Source organism: Nerophis ophidion, linkage group LG17 (assembly GCF_033978795.1).
Source record: "Nerophis ophidion isolate RoL-2023_Sa linkage group LG17, RoL_Noph_v1.0, whole genome shotgun sequence".
In the NCBI taxonomy this organism is placed as follows: Eukaryota; Metazoa; Chordata; class Actinopteri; order Syngnathiformes; family Syngnathidae; genus Nerophis; species Nerophis ophidion.
The window spans coordinates 11977340-12001839 of NC_084627.1; the positions used below are offsets into that span (position 1 = coordinate 11977340).

The 24500-nt window shown below is 37.5% G+C and overlaps 2 protein-coding genes across 3 annotated transcripts in view; both read right to left on the reverse strand.

Moving 5' to 3' along the window:
- The window catches only part of LOC133536094 (phosphatidylinositol 4,5-bisphosphate 5-phosphatase A), a 32106-nt gene extending 26244 nt beyond the window's left edge, over positions 1-5862 (reverse strand). Inside the window, exons 1-2 of the mRNA XM_061876292.1 lie at positions 5547-5862; positions 1541-2308 (exon numbers count right to left, since the gene is read on the reverse strand). Coding sequence (XP_061732276.1) covers positions 1541-2304 — 764 coding nt within the window. The 5' untranslated portion in view covers positions 2305-2308; positions 5547-5862. The remainder of the gene's footprint in view (positions 1-1540; positions 2309-5546) is intronic.
- A 5485-nt stretch (positions 5863-11347) lies between these two features.
- smtna (smoothelin a) lies at positions 11348-24233 on the reverse strand. Of its 2 annotated transcripts, XM_061876295.1 has the most exons (10): positions 23900-24233; positions 23650-23805; positions 23216-23431; positions 21038-21113; positions 20837-20959; positions 20733-20763; positions 15843-15942; positions 15615-15766; positions 15384-15547; positions 11348-13614 (listed from the first exon to the last, which is right to left on the reverse strand). In XM_061876295.1, the coding sequence occupies exons 3-9, from the start codon at positions 23303-23305 to the stop codon at positions 15400-15402; spliced, it is 720 nt and encodes a 239-aa protein (XP_061732279.1). In that variant the 5' UTR covers positions 23306-23431; positions 23650-23805; positions 23900-24233; the 3' UTR covers positions 11348-13614; positions 15384-15399. The 2 variants fall into 2 exon arrangements, with proteins under 2 accessions (XP_061732279.1, XP_061732278.1); XM_061876294.1 differs by having other exon boundaries at positions 11348-15547; positions 23650-23808; positions 23900-24228.
- Between the last annotated feature and the right edge of the window lie 267 nt (positions 24234-24500).

Consider the following 24500-nt stretch of genomic DNA (forward strand, 5'->3'; position numbering starts at 1 on the left):
GTGACATGTTCAAAGTTCTTCCGGAGGTGGGAGTTGAAACTCTCTCTGACAGGAGACTCTGCCAGACGTTCCCAGCAGACCCTCACAATGCGCTTGGGCCTGCCAGGTCTGTCCGGCATCCTCCCCCACCATCGCAGCCAACTCACCACCAGGTGGTGATCGGTAGAAAGCTCCGCCCCTCTCTTCACCCGAGTGTCCAAAACATGAGGCCGCAAACCCGATGACACAACTACAAAGTCGATCATGGAACTGCGGCCTAGGGTGTCCTGGTGCCAAGTGCACATATGGACACCCTTATGTTTGAACATGGTGTTTGTTATGGACAATCCGTGACGAGCACAAAAGTCCAATAACAAAACACCACTCGGGTTTAGATCCGGGCGACCATTCTTCCCAATCACGCCTCTCCAGGTTTCACTGTCGTTGCCAACATGAGCGTTGAAGTCTCCCAGTAGGACAAGGGAATCACCCGGAGGAGCACTTTCCAGTACTCCCTCGAGTGTTCCCAAAAAGGGTGGGTACTCTGAACTACTGTTTGGTGCGTAAGCGCAAACAACAGTCAGGACCCGCCCCCCCCCCACCCGAAGGCGGAGGGAAGCTACCCTCTCGTCCACTGGGTTGAACTCAAACGTGCAGGCTTTGAGCCGGGGGGCAACGAGAATTGCCACCCCAGCCCGTCGCCTCTCACTGCCGGCAACGCCAGAGTGGAAGAGAGTCCAGTCCCTCTCGACAGAACTGGTTCCAGAGCCCTTGCTGTGCGTCGAGGTGAGTCCGACTATATCCAGCCGGAACTTCTCTACCTCGCGCACTAACTCAGGCTCCTTCCCCCCCAGTGAGGTGACGTTCCACGTCCCAAGAGCTAGCTTCTGTAGCCGAGGATCGGACCGCCAAGTGCCCTGCCTTCGGCTGCCGCCCAGCTCACAATGCACCCGACCTCTATGGCCCCTCCTATGGGTGGTGAGCCCATTGGAGGGATGACCCACGTTGTCTCTTCGGGCTGTGCCCGGCCGGGCCCGGCCCCATGGGGACAGGCCCGGCCACCAGGCATGTACAGCAGATATGACATTCTAAAAATGTGATTAAAATGATAAAATTTAATAATAAAAAAAATAATTGTCATCATTACATATGATGAATATATATTATATATAAAGCAAAACAAAGTCATATTTATAATAAATAAAACTATATTTGAATATTTATAAAGATAATATATACTATGTTTAATTAAATACAATTTACAGAAATAATTATTTTTCTATAATAAATAAAAAAATACTATTTCTTGCAGTTTTACTGAAAACTACGACAATAACTGATGCAATGAATATATATATTATATATAAATCATATTTATAATAAATACAAAAATATTTCAACATTTACAAATGATAATATATACTACATATGATGAAATACATGAAATAAAATAATGCATTCATATACAGTAAGTACAATAATGTCAGATAAGACTTATTATGATGCAGACCTGTCAGACCTGGTCCTGAACAAAGACTAAAAGAGTGAGAGAGTGTCTGACCTGAAGTCCTTGTTGTCTCCCCCGCTGAAGTCCTTGTTGTCTCCCCCGCTGAAGTCCTTGTTGTCTCCCCCGCTGAAGTCCTTGTTGTCTCCCCCGCTGAAGTCCTTGTTGTCTCCCCCGCTGAAGTCCTTCTTGTCTCCCCCGCTGAAGTCCTTGTTGTCTCCCCCGCTGAAGTCCTTCTTGTCTCCCCCGCTGAAGTCCTTGTTGTCTCCCCCGCTGAAGTCCTTCTTGTCTCCCCCGTTGAAGTCCTTATTGTCTCCCCCGCTGAAGTCCTTCTTGTCTCCCCTGCTGAAGTCCTGGTTGTCTCCCCCGCTGAAGTCCTGGTTGTCTCCCCCGCCGCTCCTCTCTCTCTGCACCTGTGTCGCTCCTGGACTCCGGTTGCAGTTTGGGCTCAAGGAAGAGGACTGAGGACTGTGAAGCGGGACTGAAGACTCTAACGTGCCAGGAGCAATGACATTGTGAGGTCCCGGCATGCAAAGTGGCTTCAGGTCTACGTCCTTCATGGCGGGGACTCTGGGAGCAGGTCTAGTCCCCAGGGAGGTGGGTCTCGGTCGACAAATACCCGTCCCGGACTTACCAACCCACGGGTCCCTCGCTGCGGGGGGGTTGACTTGGGACTGCTTGCCCTGCACAGTCCCCGACGGGCATATTAGAGGTGGCCCTCGGGAGGAAACCGGGGCGGGTTCGGGTAGAGCTCGGGGTCCAGGGTGCGCTCTTGGACCACAGGAGTTGGTGGAGGCTGGTTTCTGCTGCACTTGATCCATCGGCCTGGGAAAGTCAGTACGTAAGTATGTAAGTATGTAAGTATGTAAGTATGTTGTAAGTATGTAAGTATGTAAGTATGCAAGTATGTTGTAAGTATGTAAGTATGTAAGTATGCAAGTATGTTGTAAGTATGTAAGTACTTAAGTATGTAAGTATGAGTTCAGTGTCATTTCCACGCAGCCTCCCAAGTAACACAGTGAACCCTTTTGTGAGATATATATATATATATATATATATATATGTAGGTGTGGGAAAAATCACAAGACTACTTCATCTCTACAGAACTGTTTCATGAGGGGTTCCCTCAATCATCAGGAGATTTTAATGGAAGCATTCACATACAATGGTTTATATAGGGCACAGAGCGGGTGGGTACAGGCAGGCGTGGTGATTGGCTCATGTGTTACCTAGGAGGTGTCTCCGTCTGTGGCTGCATGTTGAAATGATTTCACTGCGCTTGTTGAGGGATGACAGGTCTGGATGATATATAATAAACAGTTTCTCTTTTAAGCATAGGTTGCATCTTTTATTCGCACTGTTGTAAGGTGTGCTGGATGCAAGAATTTGCCATGTTATTGAATATTCAACATTATTGTCTTTGAGGTTCCAAATGTGTTTGCTGAGTTCTGTAGAATTCCGCAAAGTCTGGTTTCTAAAGGAGAAACCAGGAAACCAGCCGTCATGATCATGCTATCATGATAATGCCATCATGATAATGCCATCACAATAATGCCGTCATGATCCTGCCATCATGCTAATGCCGTCATGGTCATGCCATCATTATCATGCTATCATGATAATGCCATCATAATGTCGTCATGGTCATGCCATCATAATCATGCCATCATTATCATGCTATCATGGTAATGCCATCATAATGTCGTCATGGTCATGCCATTATGATAATGCTGTCATGATCCTGCTATCATGATAATGCCATCATGATGATGCTGTCATGGTCCTGCCATCATAATAATGCCATCATGATAATGCCATCATGCTAATGCCGTCATGGTCATGCCATCATAATCATGCCATCATTATCATGCCTGGTTTCTAAAGGAGAAACCAGACTTTGCGGAATTCTACAGAACTCAGCAAACACATTTGGAACCTCAAAGACAATAATGTTGAATATTCCATAACATGGCAAATTCTTGCATCCAGCACACCTTACAACAGTGGTAATAAAAGATGCAACCTATGCTTAAAAGAGAAAATGTTTATTATATATCATCCAGATCTATCATCCCTCAACAAGCGCAGTGAAATCATTTCAACATGCCGCCACAGACGGAAACACCTCCTAGGTAACACATGAGCCAATCACCACACCCTACGCCTGCCTGTACCCACCCACTCTGTGCCCTATATAAACCATTGTATGTGAATGCTTCCGTTAAAATCTCCTGATGATTGAGGGAACCCCTCATGAAACACTTCTGTAGAGATGAAGTAGTCTTGTGATTTTTCCCACACACACATATTGCGCTCTACCACGGTATCGAGCACTATTCTCTGGATAATCCAATCAAGACATATATATATAAGTAAACATTGATTGATATATACATACATATATATATATATATATATATATATATATATATATATATATATATATGTATATATATATAAATATATATATATATATATATATGTATATATATATAAATATATATATATATATATGTATATGTATATATATGTATGTATATATACATATATATGTATGTATATATATATGTATATATATATAAATATATATATATATATGTATATGTATATATATATGTATGTATATATACATATATATGTATGTGTATATATATATACACACACATATATAGACAGTTATGTATATATATATATATATATATACATACACATATATATACATATATATACATATATATATATGTATACGTATTTATATATATATGATCATGCCATGATGATCATTCAATCATGATAATGCCATCATCATAATGCCGTCATGATCATGCTATCATGATAATGCCATCATGATAATGCCATCATGATCATGCCATCATGATCATGCTATCATGATCATGCCATCATGATAATGCCGTCACGATAACGCCGTCATGATCCTGCTATTATTATAATGCCATCATGATAATGCCGTCATGGTCCTGCCATCATAATAATGCCATCATGATGATGCCATCATGCTAATGCCATCATGGTCATGCCATCATGATCATGCCATCATGATAATGCCGTCACGATAACGCCGTCATGATCCTGCTATTATTATAATGCCATCATGATAATGCCGTCATGGTCCTGCCATCATAATAATGCCATCATGATGATGCCATCATGCTAATGCCATCATGCTAATGCCATCATGGTCATGCCATCATGGTCATGCCATCATGATAATGCAGTCATGATCTTGCCATCATGATAATGCCGTCATGATCATGCTATCATGATAATGCCATCACGATAACGCCGTCATGATCCTGCTATTATTATAATGCCATCATGATAATGCCGTCATGGTCCTGCCATCATAATAATGCCATCATGATGATGCCATCATGCTAATGCCATCATGGTCATGCCATCATGATCATGCCATCATGATATTGCCATCATGGTCATGCCATCATGATAATGCCATCATGATAATGCCGTCATGATTATGACATCATGATAATGCCGTCATGATCATGCTATCATGATAATGCCATCATGATAATGCCATCACGATAATGCAGTCATGATCCTGCCATCATGCTAATGCCGTCATGGTCATGCCGTCATGGTCATGCCATCATAATCATGCCATCATTATCATGCCATCATGATAATGCCATCATAATCATGCCATCATGGTCATGCCATCATTATCATGCCATCATGATAATGTTGTCATGATCATGCTATCATGATAATGCCATCATGGTCATGCCATCATGATCATGCCATCATGGTCATGCCATCATGATAATGCCATCATGACAATGCCATCACGATAATGCCATCATGAGTCTGCAAAGTTCATGGCAATTGCTTTGCAATGTTTACACTCGCTTGACCTCTTCCCCCCCACTGGTAGCCGAGCTCATCGACAAGCACTGCTCCTTTGTTATTGTAAGACGACACACCCTTGACATTATTTATGATATGCAAATGAGGCGCGCGTCCCTCCCTGGCGAAGGCAGAGCACAATCACAGCAGTCGTGTCCCACTTCCACGCGTGTCTTACCTGCCACGCGCGCTGCTCCTCCAAGGTGAAGCCGGGCGGAAGAAGGCGGCGGTGGCGGCAGGAGCGTCCGTCGGTCACCTTCCCGCGCTGCACTCGCGCACGCCACGCTGCGCCATCAAAGTGCGTCCACGCCGCGTCCGCAGGTCTGATCTCGCTCGTGGACGTGGACGTGCACGTGCACGGCGCCCGCGGCTGCCAGGACAGGACAGGAAGCGGAAGGTCACGTGACTGCAAGCATGTCTGGCAGCTGAGGATGATGATGATGATGAAGATGATGATGGTGGGAGATCATCCGGCTTCATGTTGCGTCACTCTCTCTCTCTCCATCTATGACGCAATCATTTCACCATTAATGTAATTCTACACATTACACATTAAAAAAATTCTGGGTTATTTTGATAACCCAATTTATGAGTTGGGTTGAAAAAAATTAACCCAAAACGTTGAGTTGAAATAACTCAAATAGGGGGCTTTTCCTTTTTTGAACCATGCAGTTACCCCAACATTTTTTAGTGTGCACTAAAACAATTCTGGGTTATTTTCATAACCCAATTATGAGTTATGAGAGTTGGGTTACATTTTGGAGTTGTTTTTATGAAGAGCAATCCATTTTTTGGGATACAAGGGTATTATTTTAGCCCAATTTCTGGGTTTTCAAAACTATGACCCATTTTTGGGTTGTTTTTCAACACATTTTTGGGTAAAAGGCTTTTTATATGAATTAAAATTGTATTTTTTTTCTTGAAGGGAATTTTATTAAGGATTAATGTCATAGCGCAACCCAATAGTTGGGTTGGAAATAACCCAATATTCAGCGAGTATACCTCAACTTTTGGGTTAAATAATTCAACCCAGTTTGATTGAGAATAACCCAACATTAAGTTATCATAACTCAACTTGTTGGTTAAATAATTCTACGCAAAAGTTGGGTAGAAAAAAATTAACCCAAAATGTTGAGTTGAAATAACTCAAATAAGGGGCTTGTCCTTTTTTGAACCAACAGTTGAGTTAAAATTGGGTTATTTTTTAACCCAACATTTTTTAGTGTGCACTAAAAAAATTCTGGGTTATTTTCATAACCCAATTATGAGTTACGAGTGTTGGGTTACATTTTGGAGTTATTTTTATGAAGAGCAATCCATTTTTTGGGATACAAGGGTATTATTTTAACCCAAATTCTGGGTTTTCAAAACTATGACCCATTTTTGGGTTGTTTTTCAACACATTTTGGGGTAAAAGGCTTTTTATTTTAATTAAAATGTTATTTTTTTTCTTGAAGGGAATTTTATTAAGGATTAATGTCATAGCGCAACCCAATAGTTGGGTTGGGAATAACCCAATATTTCAGCGAGCATAACTCAACTTTTGGGTTAAATAATTCAACCCAGTTTGATTGAGAATAACCCAACATTAAGTTATCATAACTCAACTTGTTGGTTAAATAATTCTACGCAAAAGTTGGGTAGAAAAAAATTACCCCAAAATGTTGAGTTGAAATAACTCAAATAAGGGGCTTGTCCTTTTTTGAACCAGCAGTTGGGTTAAAATTGGGTTATATTTTAACCCAACATTTTTTAGTGTGCACTGAAAAAAATTCTGGCTAATTTTCATAACCCAATTATGAGTTACAAGCATTGGGTTACATTTTGGTGTTATTTTTATGAAGAGCAATACATTTTTTGGGTTTCAAGGGTATTATTTTTAACCCAAATTCTGGGTTTTCAAAACTATGACCCATTTTTGGGTTGTTTTTCAACACATTTTTGGGTAAAAGGCTTTTTATTTGAATTAAAATTGTATTTTTTTTCTTGAAGGGAATTTTATTAAGGCTTAATGTCATAGCGCAACCCAATAGTTGGGTTGGAAATAACCCAATATTTCAGCGAGTATACCTCAACTTTTGGGTTAAGTAATTCAACCCAGTTTGATTTAGAATAACCCAACATTAAGTTATCATAACTCGACTTGTTGGTTAAATAATTCAACTCAAAAGTTGGGTAGAAAAAAAATTACCCCAAAATGTTGAGTTGAAATAACTCAAATAAGGGGCTTGTCCTTTTTTGAACCAGCAGTTGGGTTAAAATTGGGTTATATTTTAACCCAACATTTTTTAGTGTGCACTAAAAAAATTCTGGGTTATTTTCATAACCCAATTATGAGTTACGAGTGTTGGGTTACATTTTGGAGTTATTTTTATGAAGAGCAATCCATTTTTTGGGATACAAGGGTATTATTTTAACCCAAATTCTGGGTTTTCAAAACTATGACCCATTTTTGGGTTGTTTTTCAACACATTTTGGGGTAAAAGGCTTTTTATTTTAATTAAAATGTTATTTTTTTTCTTGAAGGGAATTTTATTAAGGATTAATGTCATAGCGCAACCCAATAGTTGGGTTGGGAATAACCCAATATTTCAGCGAGTATACCTCAACTTTTGGGTTAAGTAATTCAACCCAGTTTGATTTAGAATAACCCAACATTAAGTTATCATAACTCAACTTGTTGGTTAAATAATTCTACGCAAAAGTTGGGTAGAAAAAAATTACCCCAAAATGTTGAGTTGAAATAACTCAAATAAGGGGCTTGTCCTTTTTTGAACCATGCAGTTGCGTTAAAATTGGGTTATTTTTTAACCCAACATTTTTTAGTGTGCACTAAAAAAAATTGTGGGTTATTTTCATAACCCAATTATGAGTTACGAGAGTTGGATTACATTTTGGAGTTATTTTTATGAAGAGCAATCCATTTTTTGGGATACAAGGGTATTATTTTAGCCCAATTTCTGGGTTTTCAAAACTATGACCCATTTTTGGGTTGTTTTTCAACACATTTTTGGGTAAAAGGCTTTTTATTTTAATAAAAAATGTACTTTTATCTTGAAGGGAATTTTATTAAGGATTAATGTCATTGCGCAACCCAATAGTTGGGTTGGGAATAACCCAACATTGTGGCGAGCATAACTCAACTTTTGGGTTAAATAGTTCAACCCAAGTTTGATTGGGAATAACCCAACATTAACTTGCATAATGCAAATGTTGGGTAGAAAAAATTTACCCAAAACGTTGAGTTGAAATAACACAAATAAGGGGCTTGTCCTTTTTTGAACCATGCAGTTGGGTTAAAATTGTGTTATTTTTTAACCCAACATTTTTCAGTGTGCACTAAAAAAATTCTGGGTAATTTTCATAACCCAATTATGAGTTACGAATGTTGGGTTAAATTTTGAAGTTATTTTTATGGAGAGCAATCCATTTTTGGGGATACAAGGGTATTATTTTAGCCCAATTTCTGGGTTTTCAAAACTATGACCCATTTTTGGGTTGTTTTTCAGCAAATTTTGGGTAAAAGGCTATTTATTTTAATTAAAATGTACTTTTTTCTTGAAGGGAATTTTATTAGGGATTAATGTCATTGCGCAACCCAATAGTTGGGTTGGGAATAACCCAACATTGTGGCGAGCATAACCCAACTTTTGGGTTAAATAGTTCAACCCAATAGTTTGATTGGGAATAACCCAACATTAACTTATCAAAACTCAACTTGCTTAACGCAAAAGTTCGGTAGTAAAAAATGTACCCAAAATGTTGAGTTGAAATAACACAAATAAGGGGCTTGTCCTATTTTGAACCAGTAGTTCGGTTAAAATTGGGTTATTTTTTAACCCAACATTTTTTAGTGTGCACTAAAAAAATTCCGGATTATTTTCATAACCCAATTTATGAGTTGCGAATGTTGGGTTAAATTTTGAAGTTACTTTTATGAAGAGCAATCCATTTTTTGGGATACAAGGGTATTATTTTAGCCCAATTTCTGGGTTTTCAAAACTATGACCCATTTTTGGGTTGTTTTTCAACGATTAACACATTTTTTTTTTTTTTCAATTAAAAATTTACTTTTTTCTTGAAGGGAATTTTATTAAGGATTAATGTCATTAACATTATTTACAATCCCACATCTTATGTACATGAACATATTTGAGCATGATGTATAGAACTACTATGAACATAGACGATAACTCTTGTTGCTTATGGAATAAAAATCATTTTGATCAGTAGTTGTGAAGGAGTAAGACAAACAAGCAGTAAAATGTAACTTTTTTAACCAACTATTGGGTCAAGGAGCGCTAAATTGCGCAACCCAATAGTTGGGTTGGGAATAACCCAACATTGTAACCCAGCTTTTGTGTTAAGTAAATTCGACCCAGTAGTTGGGTTATGAATCAACCAACATTGAGTTAGCATAACTCAACTTTTGGGTTAAATAAATCAGTCCAATATTTTCGTTGGGGATAACCCAACATTAAGTTATCATAACTCAACTTTTTGGTTAAATTCAATGCAAAAGTTGGGTTGAAAAAATTAACCCAAAATATTGAGTTAAAATAACTCAGAGGGGTTCGTCCTTTTCTGAACCAGCAGTCGGGCTATTTTTTTAACCCAACATTTTTTTGTGTATTGAAAAAAAGATGTCAATTATGATTTTAAACTATCAATACAAATTCACAACATTTATGAGCTTTTTTTTTTTAAATATCACAAATTCGGTGACCTTAACAGTAAAACTATTGGTAAATAAATTCAACCCAATAGTTGGGTTACAAATCAACCCACAGAGTTAGCACAACTCAACTTTTGGGCTAAATAAATCAACCCAATAGTTTGGTTGGGGACAACCCAACATTAAGTTATCATAACTCAACTTGTTGGTTAAATTCAATGCAAAAGTTGGGTTGAAAAAATTAACCCAAAATGTTGAGTTAAAATAACTCAAAGGGGTTCGTCCTTTTCTGAACCAGCAGTTGGGTTATTTTTTAACCCAACAATTATGATTTTAAACTATCAATACAAATTTCACAACATTTATTAGCTTTTTTTTTTTTTTAATATTACAAAATCAGTGACCTTAACAGTAAAACTCCTGCTAAATAAATGTAACCCAATAGTTGGGTTATATATCAACCAACATTAAATTATAATAACTCAACTTGTTGGTTAAATAATCAAACGTAAAAGTTGGGTTGAAAAAATGTACCCAAAATGTTGAGTTGAAATGGCTCTTTTGTCCTTTTCTAAACCAGCAGTTGGGTTAAAATTGGGTAATTTTTTAACCCAACATTTTTTAGTGTGCACTAAAAAATTCTGGGTTATTTTGATAACCCAGAAAGTTGAGTTAAAATAACTCAAATAAGGGGTTATTTTTTAACCCAACTTTTACGTTTAATTATTTAACCAACAAGTTAAGTTATGATAACTTAATGTTGGTTGATTCATAACCCAACTATTGGGTTGAATTTATTTAACAGGAGTTTTACTGTTAAAGTCACTGATTTTGTCATATTTAAAAAAAAAATAGCTCATAAATGTTTTGAATTTGTATTGATTAGTTTAAAATTATAATTTACATATTTTTTTCAGTGTGTGCACTAAGAATTCAGGGTTATTTTGATAACCCAGAATGTTGGGTTAAAATTATGATTTTAAACTATCAATACTGCATACACACAACATTTATATGAGCTATTTATTTGAAAAAATGTGACAAAATCAGTGACTTTTTAACAGAAAACCTACTTTAAGTGATTAAATATTTCCAATGTATTTATATGGTTTCGTATTTTATATTTATATTCATGCTAATGATTCTCAATTATTTCCTGTTACAGCCCTCAGGTAGACGAAAATATTTCAACCCCCCCAATTTTTATAAATGACATTTGTCTGTAGAATTGTTATAAGTACACCTCTGCATAACATTGTATTGATGTTAACATTAAAGACAAAAAAAAAAGACAGACATCTGGATCAATTTACAAGAAAGAATAACTTTATTAACACTGTTTTTAATTCTTTAACTGTACAACATTTTGCCTGGAAAAAAAAATCCTCGTTTAAACTTTTGACCATCATAAAACTATTTGAAACTGGAAAAATTACCGCAATAATTAATGATAGATTCATCAAATTGATCAGAAAAATGAACTCAGGAGCACAATATAAAAAACTTCAACCTATGTAACAAAATGAATGCAGGCACCTTTTCTTTCAACTGTTGTAATCAAAGGTGCTGGCTGTTTATGACCCCCGTCCCTTAGAAACAGCTGTTACCATGTCATCAGGGAAAGTCCAAACAAAAAGAGAAGTACAATCTTTCGCCAGAGCGTGCTGGAGACTGTAGAAGAGTACAGCCCAGACCTCTCTCCTCAATTGAGCCAAATTTAATTCTGTCTCTGTTTAATTCCTTGATTCTTGTCTTGTTTAATAGATGTCATCAGTGCTTCAAACAGTAAATAGAACCCTTTTTCGATTAGTTGATCTGCCGTTTCTTTTCTTTTCTGCTCCGGTGGCCATGGATGAAGTGCTGGCTGTCCAGAGTCGGGACCCGGGGTGGACCGCTCACCTGTGCATCGGTTGGGGACATCTCTGCGCTGCTGACCCATCTCCACTCGGGATGGTCTACTGCTGGCCCCACTATGGACTGGACTCTTACTATTATGTTGGATCCACTAAGGACTGGACTCTCACACTATTATGTTGGATCCACTAAAGACTGGGCTCTCACACTATTATGTTGGATCAAGTATGGACTGGACTTTCACACTATTATGTTAAATCCACTATGGACTGGACTCTCACTATTATGTTAGATCCACTATGGACTGGACTCTCACTGTTATGTTAGATCCACTATGGACTGGACTCTCACTGTTATGTTAGATCCACTATGTACTGGACTTTCACACTATAATGTTAGATCCACTATGGACTGGACTCTCACTATTATGTTAGATCCACTATGGACTGGACTCTCACTATTATGTTAGATCCACTATGGACTGGACTCACACTATTATGTTGGATCCACTATGGACTGGACTCTCACTATTATGTTAGATCCACTATGGACTGGACTCACACTATTAAGTCAGATCCACTACGGACTGGACTCTCACACTATTATGTTAGATCCACTATTGACTGGACTCTCACTATTATGTTAGACCCACTATGGACTGGACTCTCACTATTATGTTAGATCCACTATGGACTGGACTCTCACTATTATGTTAGATCCACTATGGACTGGACTCTCACTATTATGTTCGATCCACTATGGACTGGACTCTCACACTATTATGTTAGATCCACTATGGACTGGACTTTCACACTATTATGTTAGATCCACTATGGACTGGACTCACACTATTATGTTAGATCCACTATGGACTGGACTCACACTATTATGTTAGATCCACTATGGACTGGACTCACACTATTATGTTAGATCCACTACGGACTGGACTTTCACACTATTACATTACATCCACTATGGACTGTACTCTCACTATTATGTTAGATCCACTATGGACTGGACTCTAACTATTATGCTAAATCCACTATGGACTGGACTCTCACACTATTATGTTAGATCCACTATGGACTGGACTCACACTATTATGTTAGATCCACTATGGACTGGACTTTCACACTATTATGTTAGATCCACTATGGACTGGACTCTCACTATTATGTTAGATCCACTATAGACTGGACTCTCACACTATTAAGTTAGATCCACTACGGACTGGACTCTCACACTATTAAGTTAGATCCACTACGGACTGGACTCTCACACTATTATGTTAGATCCACTATGGACTGGACTCTCACTATTATGCTAAATCCACTATGGACTGGACTCTCACACTATTATGTTAGATCCACTATGGACTGGACTCACACTATTATGTTAGATCCACTATGGACTGGACTTTCACACTATTATGTTAAATCCACCATGGACTGGACTTTCACACTATTATGTTAGATCCACTATGGACTGGACTGGCACTATTATGTTAGATCCACTATGGACTGGACTCACACTATTATGTTGGATCCACTATGGACTGGACTCTCACAATATTATGCTAGATCCACTCGACGTCCATTGCACTGGTCGCCCAAGGGGTTCGGGGGGTCCCCACATCTGCGGTCCCCTCCAAGGTTTCTCATTGTCCCAGTGGGTTGAGTTTTTCCTTGCCCTGATGTGGGATCCGAGCCGAGGATGTCTTTGATTGATTGAATAAATCAACAAATATTTTTTTTCCATTTTTTGAGAAAGCTCCAAGGAGCCACATGCAGGTTCCCCCCCCCCCCACTACACCAACATATTTAAGACGTATAAATGGTTGATAAATGCACACAGTGAATTATTTATATTATATTCATGAAATTGTATTAAATGTTTTCACTCGCTGTTTATAGAATAGCAACTAGTCATTACAGTTGGACGTCATATCTTGTCCAACATATTACAACTAGCCAGTTGGATGCAGCACAGTAATAAACACACATAGTGAAATCACATCTAGTGCCATCTAGTGGTCAAAGGAGAGACATGCAGCTCATCCGGCTATTATGTTGGGAGTCTCTGGGTTGAAAATGGTGCTGATGAGAGCACGACTCCGCCTTCATTTGAGCAACACCCACGTCACCTGAGACAGTCTACCTCAGGGGTGTCCAAAGTGCGGCCCGCAGCTAATCGTTTACACACATTCTGCAGAAATTTGCAAAATTGATAGTATTGCAAAAATACAAAATAAAACATTTAAAAAAAGTGGAATGAGGTGAAATCTAATGAGAAAAAGTGGCAATGTTGACACTAAGCTGCCATGCAGGCATTTTTTTTCCTTTTGTCTTTATTTTCTTGTTTTTCCATTGCTAAAAAAAAAGAAAAAAAGGACACTGCGATGAGGTGGCGACTTGTCCAGGGTGCAGGGGCGCCGAAAAGGGGGGGGTGAAGGAGATGTATTCTAGGGGCCAATGATGGAGGGAGGCCCCTAATGATGATGAAATTATGTGTTGGGGGCCCTGTAAAGATTCTTTTCATGGGGCCCAAAAAAATCTTTTTTCCATCCATCCATTTTCTACCGCTTATTCCCTTATTTGGGGTCGCGGGGGGCGCTGGCGCCTATAACAGCTACAATCTGGCGGAAGGTGGTGTACATCCTGGACAAGTCGCCACCTTATCATGAATTATTACTTAAAAATGATCACTTTAAAATGTTTTATGTGGAAAAAATATCGCATTTGTTGTGTGGTTGCCATATAAAAACATCAAAGTTTTGAGAAAAAGAGCATAAAACAAATAAAATATTAGTTCAAACTTAAAATTGACAGATTTATCGGAAGTTAATCTTGAAATTTACGTGTTAAAAGTTTTAAAAAAAACTAATAAAAATGCACCACGGATCTCAAATATATTTAGTAGGATTTTGTTTAACTTTTCACTGTGTTTACTCAAAAATATTAAATAATTAAAATCAATGGTGTCCTGCATTATTGATCTTTGAGGGCTTTAATTGCTAAATTTAGGGCTACATAAGTAAACATTGATTGATTAAATAAAGGAACTCTCCTAAAGGAATCAATAAAGTACTATCTTTCTATCTATCTCTCTATCCATCTAAATACTGCATATTTCAGTTTTACTATAAAAAACAAAGTTGTCTTTGACAGAAAAGGCATAAAACCCAATTTGTTTTACTTTATATCAACCTCAAGTTGATATAGAGATGTACTGTAAGCATTAAATAAAAATAATAATAATAATTTGACTTATTTTTAATATTTTAGTGACTGAGACCCCCTATGCTCCCCAGGAGCCCTAAGGATTAAAAAAAAAAATCCATATATTTTGTCATGCTTTGAAAATGAAAAATATCAAAATGTCCCCCGCATGCTTAAATTTTTCCGTGTGTGGCCCTCTGTGGAAAAAGTTTGGACACCCCTGGTCTACCTTCAAATAACGGCGGTAAAAAAACGGTGTGATCGTCACCTGGCACCTTGACGTCCTACGCACGCTTTTTGGTTTTGACCAGGCCTTTCTCCACCAGGCAGCGGTAGAACTCCTGGATGTACGTGTACACGCACTTCCAGTCGGGCTCCTCCATCCGGACCAGGTCGTCCGGGTCCAGCAGCGGCGGGCAGCCCGCCAGCCTCCTGCGCACCGAGAGAACACAAGTGGTATCGAACACGAGGGCCGGACGGAGACGGCGGGGGATCTCACTCTGCCGTGCTGAACGCCAGCTGGAAGTTGTCCCCGGGCTTGTGCGGGTTCAGGACCGAGTACTCGAAGGCGTCCGGGAAGAAGCGGTGCACCAAGGCGCAGAACGCGATGCCGTCCTTCCAGCTGGAGGAGAAGTTCCGGATGCTAACCCCCTTTGAATTGGATGCGGTGGACAGAAGTGAGAAGAGCAGCACTAGCACACGAGCTGGCAACAGTGGACATATTGACCTCATATGGTTCGGTTTTGGCCCGGCACCAGTCCAGAAGCATCTGTTTGACATTCTTAGCATTGGGGACTGCGGAGCTGGCTTGAGCAGGACCTGCCTTGCTGAAGACAGAAGAAATAGACGCCATACCACAATAAGTCACCAAGCCTGTTTTCATATGGACAAAGGAGACATTTGCCTCTGTTTTTATAGACGCCCAACTCCAATTAATCACCAGGCATGTCTTTTTTTTTTTAAGTAATAATAATTCATAAAAAAATGGCCTCTATTTTAATAAATGCCTGAATGCAACAATTAATCACCAGGAATGTTTTTTTTTAATATTAAAAGGGGGAATATTGGCCACTGTTTTAATAGATGCCATACCACAATTAATCCCCAGCCATATTTTATATATATATAAAAAAAGGGGAAATTTGGCTTCTGTTTTAAGACGCCATACCCCAAATAATCTCCAGTCATGTTTTATATGAAAAAATGGGAATTTTGGGCCCATCTTTTAATAGATGCCATACCCCAATTCATCCCCATGCATGTTTTATGTAAAAAAAAAAAAAAAAAAGGGGAGGGCAATTTGGCCTCTGTTTTAAGACGCCATATCCCAATTAATCCCCAGGCACGATTTATGTGAAAAAAGGGGAATTTTTGCCACTGTTTTAATAGACGCCATACCCCAATTAATCACCAGGCACATCTTTTTTTAAGTAATAATAATGATTTAAAAAATGGCCTCTGTTTTAATAAATGCCTGCAGGCACCAAATAATTATCAGGGACGCTATAATATGAAAAGGGGGGATTTTGGCTGCTGTTTTAATAGATGCCATACCACAATTAATTCCCAGCCATATTTTATATATATATATATATAATATATAAAAGTGGAAATTTGCCCTCTGTTTTAAGACGTCATACCCCAAATAATATCCAGTCATGTTTTATATGAAAAAATGCGAATTTTGGGCCCATCTTTTAATAGACGCCATACCCCAATTCATCCCCATGCATGTTTTGTGTAAAAAAAAAAAAAAGGGGGGTAACTTGGCCCCTGTTTTAAGACGCCATATCCCAATTAATCCCCAGGCACGATTTATGTGAAAAAAGGGGAATTTTTGCCACTGTTTTAATAGACGCCATACCCCAATTAATCACCAGGCACATCTTTTTTTAAGTAATAATAATGATTTAAAAAATGGCCTCTGTTTTAATAAATGCCTGCAGGCACCAAATAATCATCAGGGACGCTATAATATGAAAAGGGGGGATTTTGGCTGCTGTTTTAATAGATGCCATACCACAATTAATTCCCAGGCATGTTTTATTTATATATATATATATATATATATATATATATATATATATATATATATATATAAATATAAAAAGGGAGAAATTTGGCCTCTGTTTTAAGACGCCATACCCCAAATAATCTCCAGTCATGTTTTATATGAAAAAATGGGAATTTTGGGCCCATCTTTTAATAGACGCCATACCCCAATTAATCCCCATGTATGTTTTATGTAAAAAAAAAAAAAAAAAAGGGGTAACTTGGCCTCTGTTTTAAGACGCCATACCCCAATTAATCACCAGGCACATCTTTTTTTAAGTAATAATAATGATTTAAAAAATGGCTTCTGTTTTAATAAATGCCTGCAGGCACCAAATAATCATCAGGGACGCTATAATACGAAAAGGGGGGATTTTGGCTGCTGTTTTAATAGATGCCATACCACAATTAATTCCCAGGCATGTTTTATATATATATATATATATATATATATGTATAAAGGGGTAATTTGGCTTCTGTTTTAAGACGCCATACCCCAATTAATCTCCAGTCATGTTTTATATGAAAAAATGGGAATTTTGGCCCATCTTTTAATAGACGCCATACCCCAATTCATCCACATGCATTTTTATGTAAAAAAAAAAAAAAAAAAAAAAGGGGGGTAACTTGGCCTCTGTTTTAAGACACCATATCCCAATTAATCCCCAGGCACGATTTATGTGAAAAAAGGGGAATTTTTGCCACTGTTTTAATAGACGCCATACCCCAATTAATCACCAGGCATGTCTTTTTTTTAAGTAATAATAATTAATAAAAATGGCCTCTGTTTTAATAAATGCCTGCAGGCACCAAATAATCATCAGGGACGCTATAATATGAAAAGGGGGGATTTTTGGCTGCTGTTTTTATAGATGCCATACCACAATTAATTCCCAGGCATGTTTTATATGAAAAAATTGAAATTTTGGCCTATCTTTTAATAGATGACATACCCCAATTCATCCCCATGCATGTTTTATGTAAAAAAAAAAAAAAAAGGAAAAAAAAAAGGGGGTAATTTGGCCTCTGTTTTAAGACACCATATCCCAATTAATCCCCAGGCACGATTTAATTGAAAAAAGGGGAATTTTTGCCACTGTTTTAATAGACGCCATACCCCAATTCATCCCCATGCATGGTTTATGTAAAAACAAAAGGGCTAATTTGGCCTTCGTTTTAATAGATGCCATACCACAATTAAACCCCAGGTATGTGTAATGTGAAAAAAGGGGACTTTTGGCCACTGTTTTAATGAATGCCATACCCCGATTAATCCCCATGCATGTTTTATGTAAAAAGAAAGGGGTAAATTGGCCTCTGCTTTAATAGATGCCATACCACAATTAAACCCCAGGTATGTGTAATGTGAAAAAAGCGGACTTTTGGCCACTGTTTTAATGAATGCCATACCCCGATTAATCCCCATGCATGTTTTATGTAAAAAGAAAGGGGTAAATTGGCCTCTGCTTTAATAGATGCCATACCACCATTAATCCCCAGGCATGTTTTATATAAAAAGGGTTAGGGTTAGGGTTAGAATACAATAAAATACAATTTGCCTCTGTTTTTATAGACGCCCAACCCCCAATTAATCACCAGGCATGTCTTTTTTTCAAACTAATAATAATTCATAAAAAATGGCCTCTGTTTAACTAAATGCCTGCATGCAACAATTAATCACCAGGAATGTTTTTTTAATATGAAAAGGGGGAATATTGGCCACTGTTTTAATAGATGCCATACCACAATTAATCCCCAGCCATATTTTATATATATATAAAAAAGGGGAAATTTGGCCTCTGTTTGAAGATACCAACCCCCAATTAACCCCCAGGCATGTTTTATATGAAAAAAGGGGAATTTTGGCCCCTCTTTCAATAGACGCCATACCCCAATTCATCCCCTTGCATGTTTTATGTATAAAAAAAAAAAGGGGGGGGGGGGAATTTGGCCTCTGTTTTAAGACTCCATATCCCAATTAATCCCCAGGCATGTTTTATATGAAAAAAGGGTAATTTTGGCCACTGTTTTAGTAGATGCCATACCCAAATTAATACCCAGGCATGTTTTATGTGAGAAAGGGGGACATTTTTGCCTCTGTTTTAATAGACGCCATAGCCCAATTCATCCCCATGCATGTTTTATGTAAGAAAAATAAAAAATAAAAAAAAGGGCAATTTGGCGCCTGTTTTAATAGATGCCATACCACAATTAATCCCCTGGAATGTTTTATGTAAAAAAAAAAAAAAAGGTAATTTGGCCTCTTGTTTTGATAGATGCCATACCACAATTAATTTCCAGGAATGTTTTATGTGAAAAAAGGGGAATTGTTACCACTTTAATATACACCTTACCCCAAATAATCCCCAGGCATGTTTTATATGAAAAAAGGGAAATTTTGGGTACTGTTTTAGTAGATGCCATGCCTAAATTAATATACAGGCATATTTTATGTGAGAAAAGGGGAACTTTGACCTCTGTTCTAATAAGACACCATACCCCAATTAATCCCCAAGCATGTTTTATATGAGAAAAGGGGAATTTTGGCCACCGTTTTAAAAGATTCCCCAATTAATCCAGAGACATGTTTTATATGAAAAAAGGAGAAATTGTGGCCTCTGTTTTAATAGATGCCATACCCCATTTAATCACCAGGCATATTGGCATGTTTAATATAAAAAAGGGGAATTTTGAACACTGTTTTAATATAAACCATAACCCAATTAATCCTCAGGCATGTTTTATATGAAAAAAGGGGCACATTTTGGCCTGTTTCAATAGACACCCTACCACAAATACTTGCCAGGCACATTTTTAATGACAAAATGGGAATTTTGGCTTCTGTTTTAATAGATGCCATAGCCCATTACATCAACAGGCTTGCTTTTATATTAAAAAGAGTGTTTTGCCTCTGTTTTAATAGAAACCATGCCCCAAAAAATCCCCAGGCATGTTTCTGTATGACAAAATGGAAAATTCGGCCTCAACTTTATTAACTTGCATGCACCACACAACCACCAGGCACGGTTTTACATGAAAACAGGGGAGTTTTATAAGGCACCATACCCCCAATTAATCATTAGGCAGCTTTTAATATTTAAAAATGTATATTTTGGCCTCTGGTAATCACCAGGCACATTTTTAATATGATTTTTTAAATTTATTTTAGCTATTTTAATAGACGCCATACCCCAAATAACTGCCAGGTGTGACACAGACTGGTTCATGTACTTACTTTCACTATGTGTTATTGTCCTTAAAATTGCCTGCAGGGCACACCTGGCATCTGTAAAGCTGTCAAAACATTTAAACTCTGAACCAAAAAAGTAAATCAAGTTTGCAAAATAGAAAAAAACTACCGGTTTCATTATTTGAGGAAATGGAAATTCGCGACACAAATATTGTGAAGCGTGTGGTCACTTGTTGCTAGGCAGAGTTCAAGTAGGGCCGTGTTAAAAGGGCCTGGACTAAATATTGGCATTTTAATGAGGAACAACTATAAGGATTATGAGACGATTGAACAAATGACTGTGTATTAAATATAAAACTATGGGGTGTGACTCACCCTCCTGCTGTAACGGAGGCGTCAGGTGGGCCTAATGGAAAAAAAGAGAAGAATGACATGTTGAGTCAGGCAGTGGTAAATAAGTGGGAGTCAAAGTGAGTCACAGTTTGGGGTGGACTTCATTGCTGCTCTTCCTGGTCCAGCAGCAACTCCTCCTCCTCCGCTTCTTTTGCCCAGGGCCTGCCTCAAGTCCTGCTGCCGGGACCCTCGCTCCAGCTCCCGCTTGTCTTGAGGAGACATGGAGGAGTATTTATTTATTTTTTTTCTAAAAAGATGTCAACAGACCTGCTGGAGTTAACACCAACCTCTCTTTTTCTTGAGCAGGTCTCTCAAGGCAGCACGGATGAGTCTTCGCTCTTCAAAAGTGTCAGCATTGTCCAGCTTAAAACACACAAACGCTTAAAATGTTGTTGAGGGGTTGGATGTTAGATGTTGTCATTAGTTTTAATTTTACTATAATATATAAATCCTGCTGTAATCTGGGATATTTCCACCCGAATGAATGCTTCTGATATTGGTGGCCGGCTGTCTCCTGCTTCTCCCGTGCCTTGTCCTCTGCTAAGCGCGTCTGTCTATGGTCCACTGCTGGGCCCTCCAGGCGGCACAGAGGGCCCGGATCTGGGGCTCCCATTACTGGCTGGTTGTTGTTGTTGTTGTTGTCGTCTCTCTGTCCTGTCTTATCTCCCTCTTGTCCTCGCAATTTTCCCATCCGTCTTCCTTCTTTTCTCTTTCTATCCCCTCTTTCGCCAAATAGTAATACAAGTCCATTTAATCAAGGCAAATACAAATAAGGCAACAGGAGACGTATCCCACACTTCTCTTGTGTAAAGTAAATCTGTACAGCAGATGTAGATCATCTACATCAACAATATGATTTGTCTGAGTGTGAGTAAAAAAAGAATTAAAAAAAAAAGTACACACACGCATTTATTCACATATACACTCAGATCCATATATGCACACATATTACCTTCACATATATACATCTACACACACGCATGTATGCACATATACACACATACAGATTGTGTCCTGAGCAAGACACTTCACCCTTGCTCCTGATGGGTGCTGGTTAGCGCCTTGCATGGCAGCTCCCTCCATCAGTGTGTGAATGTGTGTGTGAATAGGTAAATGTGGAAGTAGTGTCAAAGCGCTTTGAGAACCTTGAAGGTAGAAAAGCGCTACACAAATACAACCCATTTATCATTTATTTATATACACACTATATATATATATTGTATATACATATATATATGTGTGTATATATATACACATATATATGTGTGTATATATATATATATATATATATATATATATATATATATATATATACACACACATATATACATACATATATAACATATATATTTATGTGTGTGTATATGTAGTATATATATATATATATGTGTGTATATGTATGTATATATATACACACACACATGTATATATATAAATATATATAATATATGTATATGTATATACATACATACACACATATACATATATACAGTATACTATGTATATATATATATATATACACACACACACACAAATATATGTATTAATGTATGTGTATGTATATATAAACACATAAATATGTATGTGTACATGTATGTATGTGTATATATATATATACACATACATACATGTACACATATAAATATTTGTGTGTATATATATACATATATATATATATATATAGACATACATTTACACATATATATATATATATATATATATATTTATGTGTGTGTGTATATATATGTGTGTGTGTGTATATATATATATATATATATATATATATATATATATATATATATATATGTTTATACATATATACACACAGTATATACGTGTGCGCACGCACGCACGCACACACACAAGCAGAAAGTGGTATAAAAACTAAAATATGAAAAGAAAATAATATACATAAAAATAGATTTCCATTGGGATTTCTGGCTAACCAGTTTGAAGTTTCTTTATATAATAATAAAACAGGTCAGTTCAATTTGCCTCACATCCAAAACGGAAACGTATTTTCATGTTTGTCTTATCATCTACATTATTATTATTGTCCTTTATGTATTCTTATCATTTATTGTGTTCCTCATTACGCATTGTTATTCTTACTCGTATACAAAATGTACTGCTTCCATTTTATTTACTTTTTAGCGTTTATTATTTTTCGCCCACATTCTTATGTCTTAATTTTTATTTTAGATGCACCTTATTGACTTTGTTAGTTTCTGTACCTTTTAATATGTATTGTATTCATTATTATGTACAGCACTTTGGTCCACTGTTTTTTTTTTTTTACAGTGCTCAACAAATAAATGCCTAAATAATATTTGAGATATTTCATTATATAAAGATTATAAACTACGATATCAAAATTAGTTCAATGAAGTCAAATCTGTGCATGAAGGCGGAACTATGGCGACTGCTAAATATAGTGTAGCTAATAAAGTGCTACGCTTGCTCACCATTTTGTTCAGAACCTCCTCATCCTCAATGGCGGCAAGTCCCTCGCTGGTCACGCACACAACGCCTCCATCTTCAGGTGTCGACTCCATCCCTGAGGCCACTTTTTTAAGGTGGATTCATTGGCTTGAATGAACTCAAAAGTGAACGAGAGGACCAGGGAACAGCAAGTGGTGCATTCCTGGGCTCTCGGTCTGCTTAAGTATGAAGAATGTAAACTGAAAAGAGAAACATGCAGAACTGTAACTCAGCGACGGGCCGAGTGTTTCAAAAACACGTACAAATATAGTAATGGAGCAGAGAGAGAGAGAGAGAGAGAGAGAAAGAGAGAGAGAGACTCGCAGTCGCTGCAGGAATCTGATAACACAAGCAAAAGGGGAAAGCCTAATAAAGCAACGGTTGGGAAAATACTCTGTTTAATGCAGGAGTCACTCACCTGCTCTTAACTTCTCCTGACGTGCCGCCTCTCAGCACTGCTCCTCATAAGGATGCATGGCTCTGATGACATCACCACCCAGGAAGGCACAATGGAGGATGAGGAGGGAGACCCACGTCACCGCCTCCATCTGTCTCTGTCGTCTTCCTCTGGACTCTGCTTCAGGAGAAAAAAAAAAAAAAAAGACAAACTGTTCATTTGTCGCATGACAAACGACATCCTTTGGGAATACAGCTGACACATTACTCACGTGGAAAACCAAGTGTTGATAATTTGGGGTACAGGCAGCCTCTTTTTCCCCCAATCAAAAGCTTATGGCAATCCAAAAACACAGCAACAAAACTCACTTAAAAAACTATTGGTGAACATTTAATATGGAGTGAAATTACTGCTAAAACACACAGAAATATTTGTACTCACGCCCAACTATTTGCGAATAAAGAAAACTATTTTTTCCTCAATTCATAACAATTTACAAGTAAACAATAAATAAACTCTGCAGGTTGAATTAATTTTTTTTGCAAGTAAAGGAAACATTTTTTTGGCAAGTAATAAAAAATATTTTCTGCAAGTACAAAAAAATGACGCAAGTAGATAAAGATTCACAAGTAAAAAAAACAATATTTAAAATTTAAAAAACATTTTCTGCAAGTAAAAATATTATTCGCAAGTATAAAAACACTTATCTTCAATTATAAAAAAGACAAGTAAAAATAACTATTTTCAGCATGTAAAATAAACAATCTGCAAGTAAAAAAAAAAAAAAATATTTTCTGCAAGTACAAAGAAAAAGTGCAAGTATAAAACAATTTTCTGCAAACAAAAAATTTTCTGTGAGTAAAAAAAATGAT

Excerpts from the sequence above, each read along its gene's own strand:
- smtna (XM_061876295.1), bottom strand. The coding sequence starts at position 23,305 with ATGGAGTCGACACCTGAAGATGGAGGCGTTGTGTGCGTGACCAGCGAG. Across the intron at positions 20,764-20,836 it reads AATGAAGTCCACCCCAAACT|GCCCACCTGACGCCTCCGTT; the intron begins GTGACTCACTTT and ends TTTTTCCATTAG. Across the intron at positions 15,767-15,842 it reads CCAAAACCGAACCATATGAG|GGGGTTAGCATCCGGAACTT; the intron begins GTCAATATGTCC and ends TCCAATTCAAAG.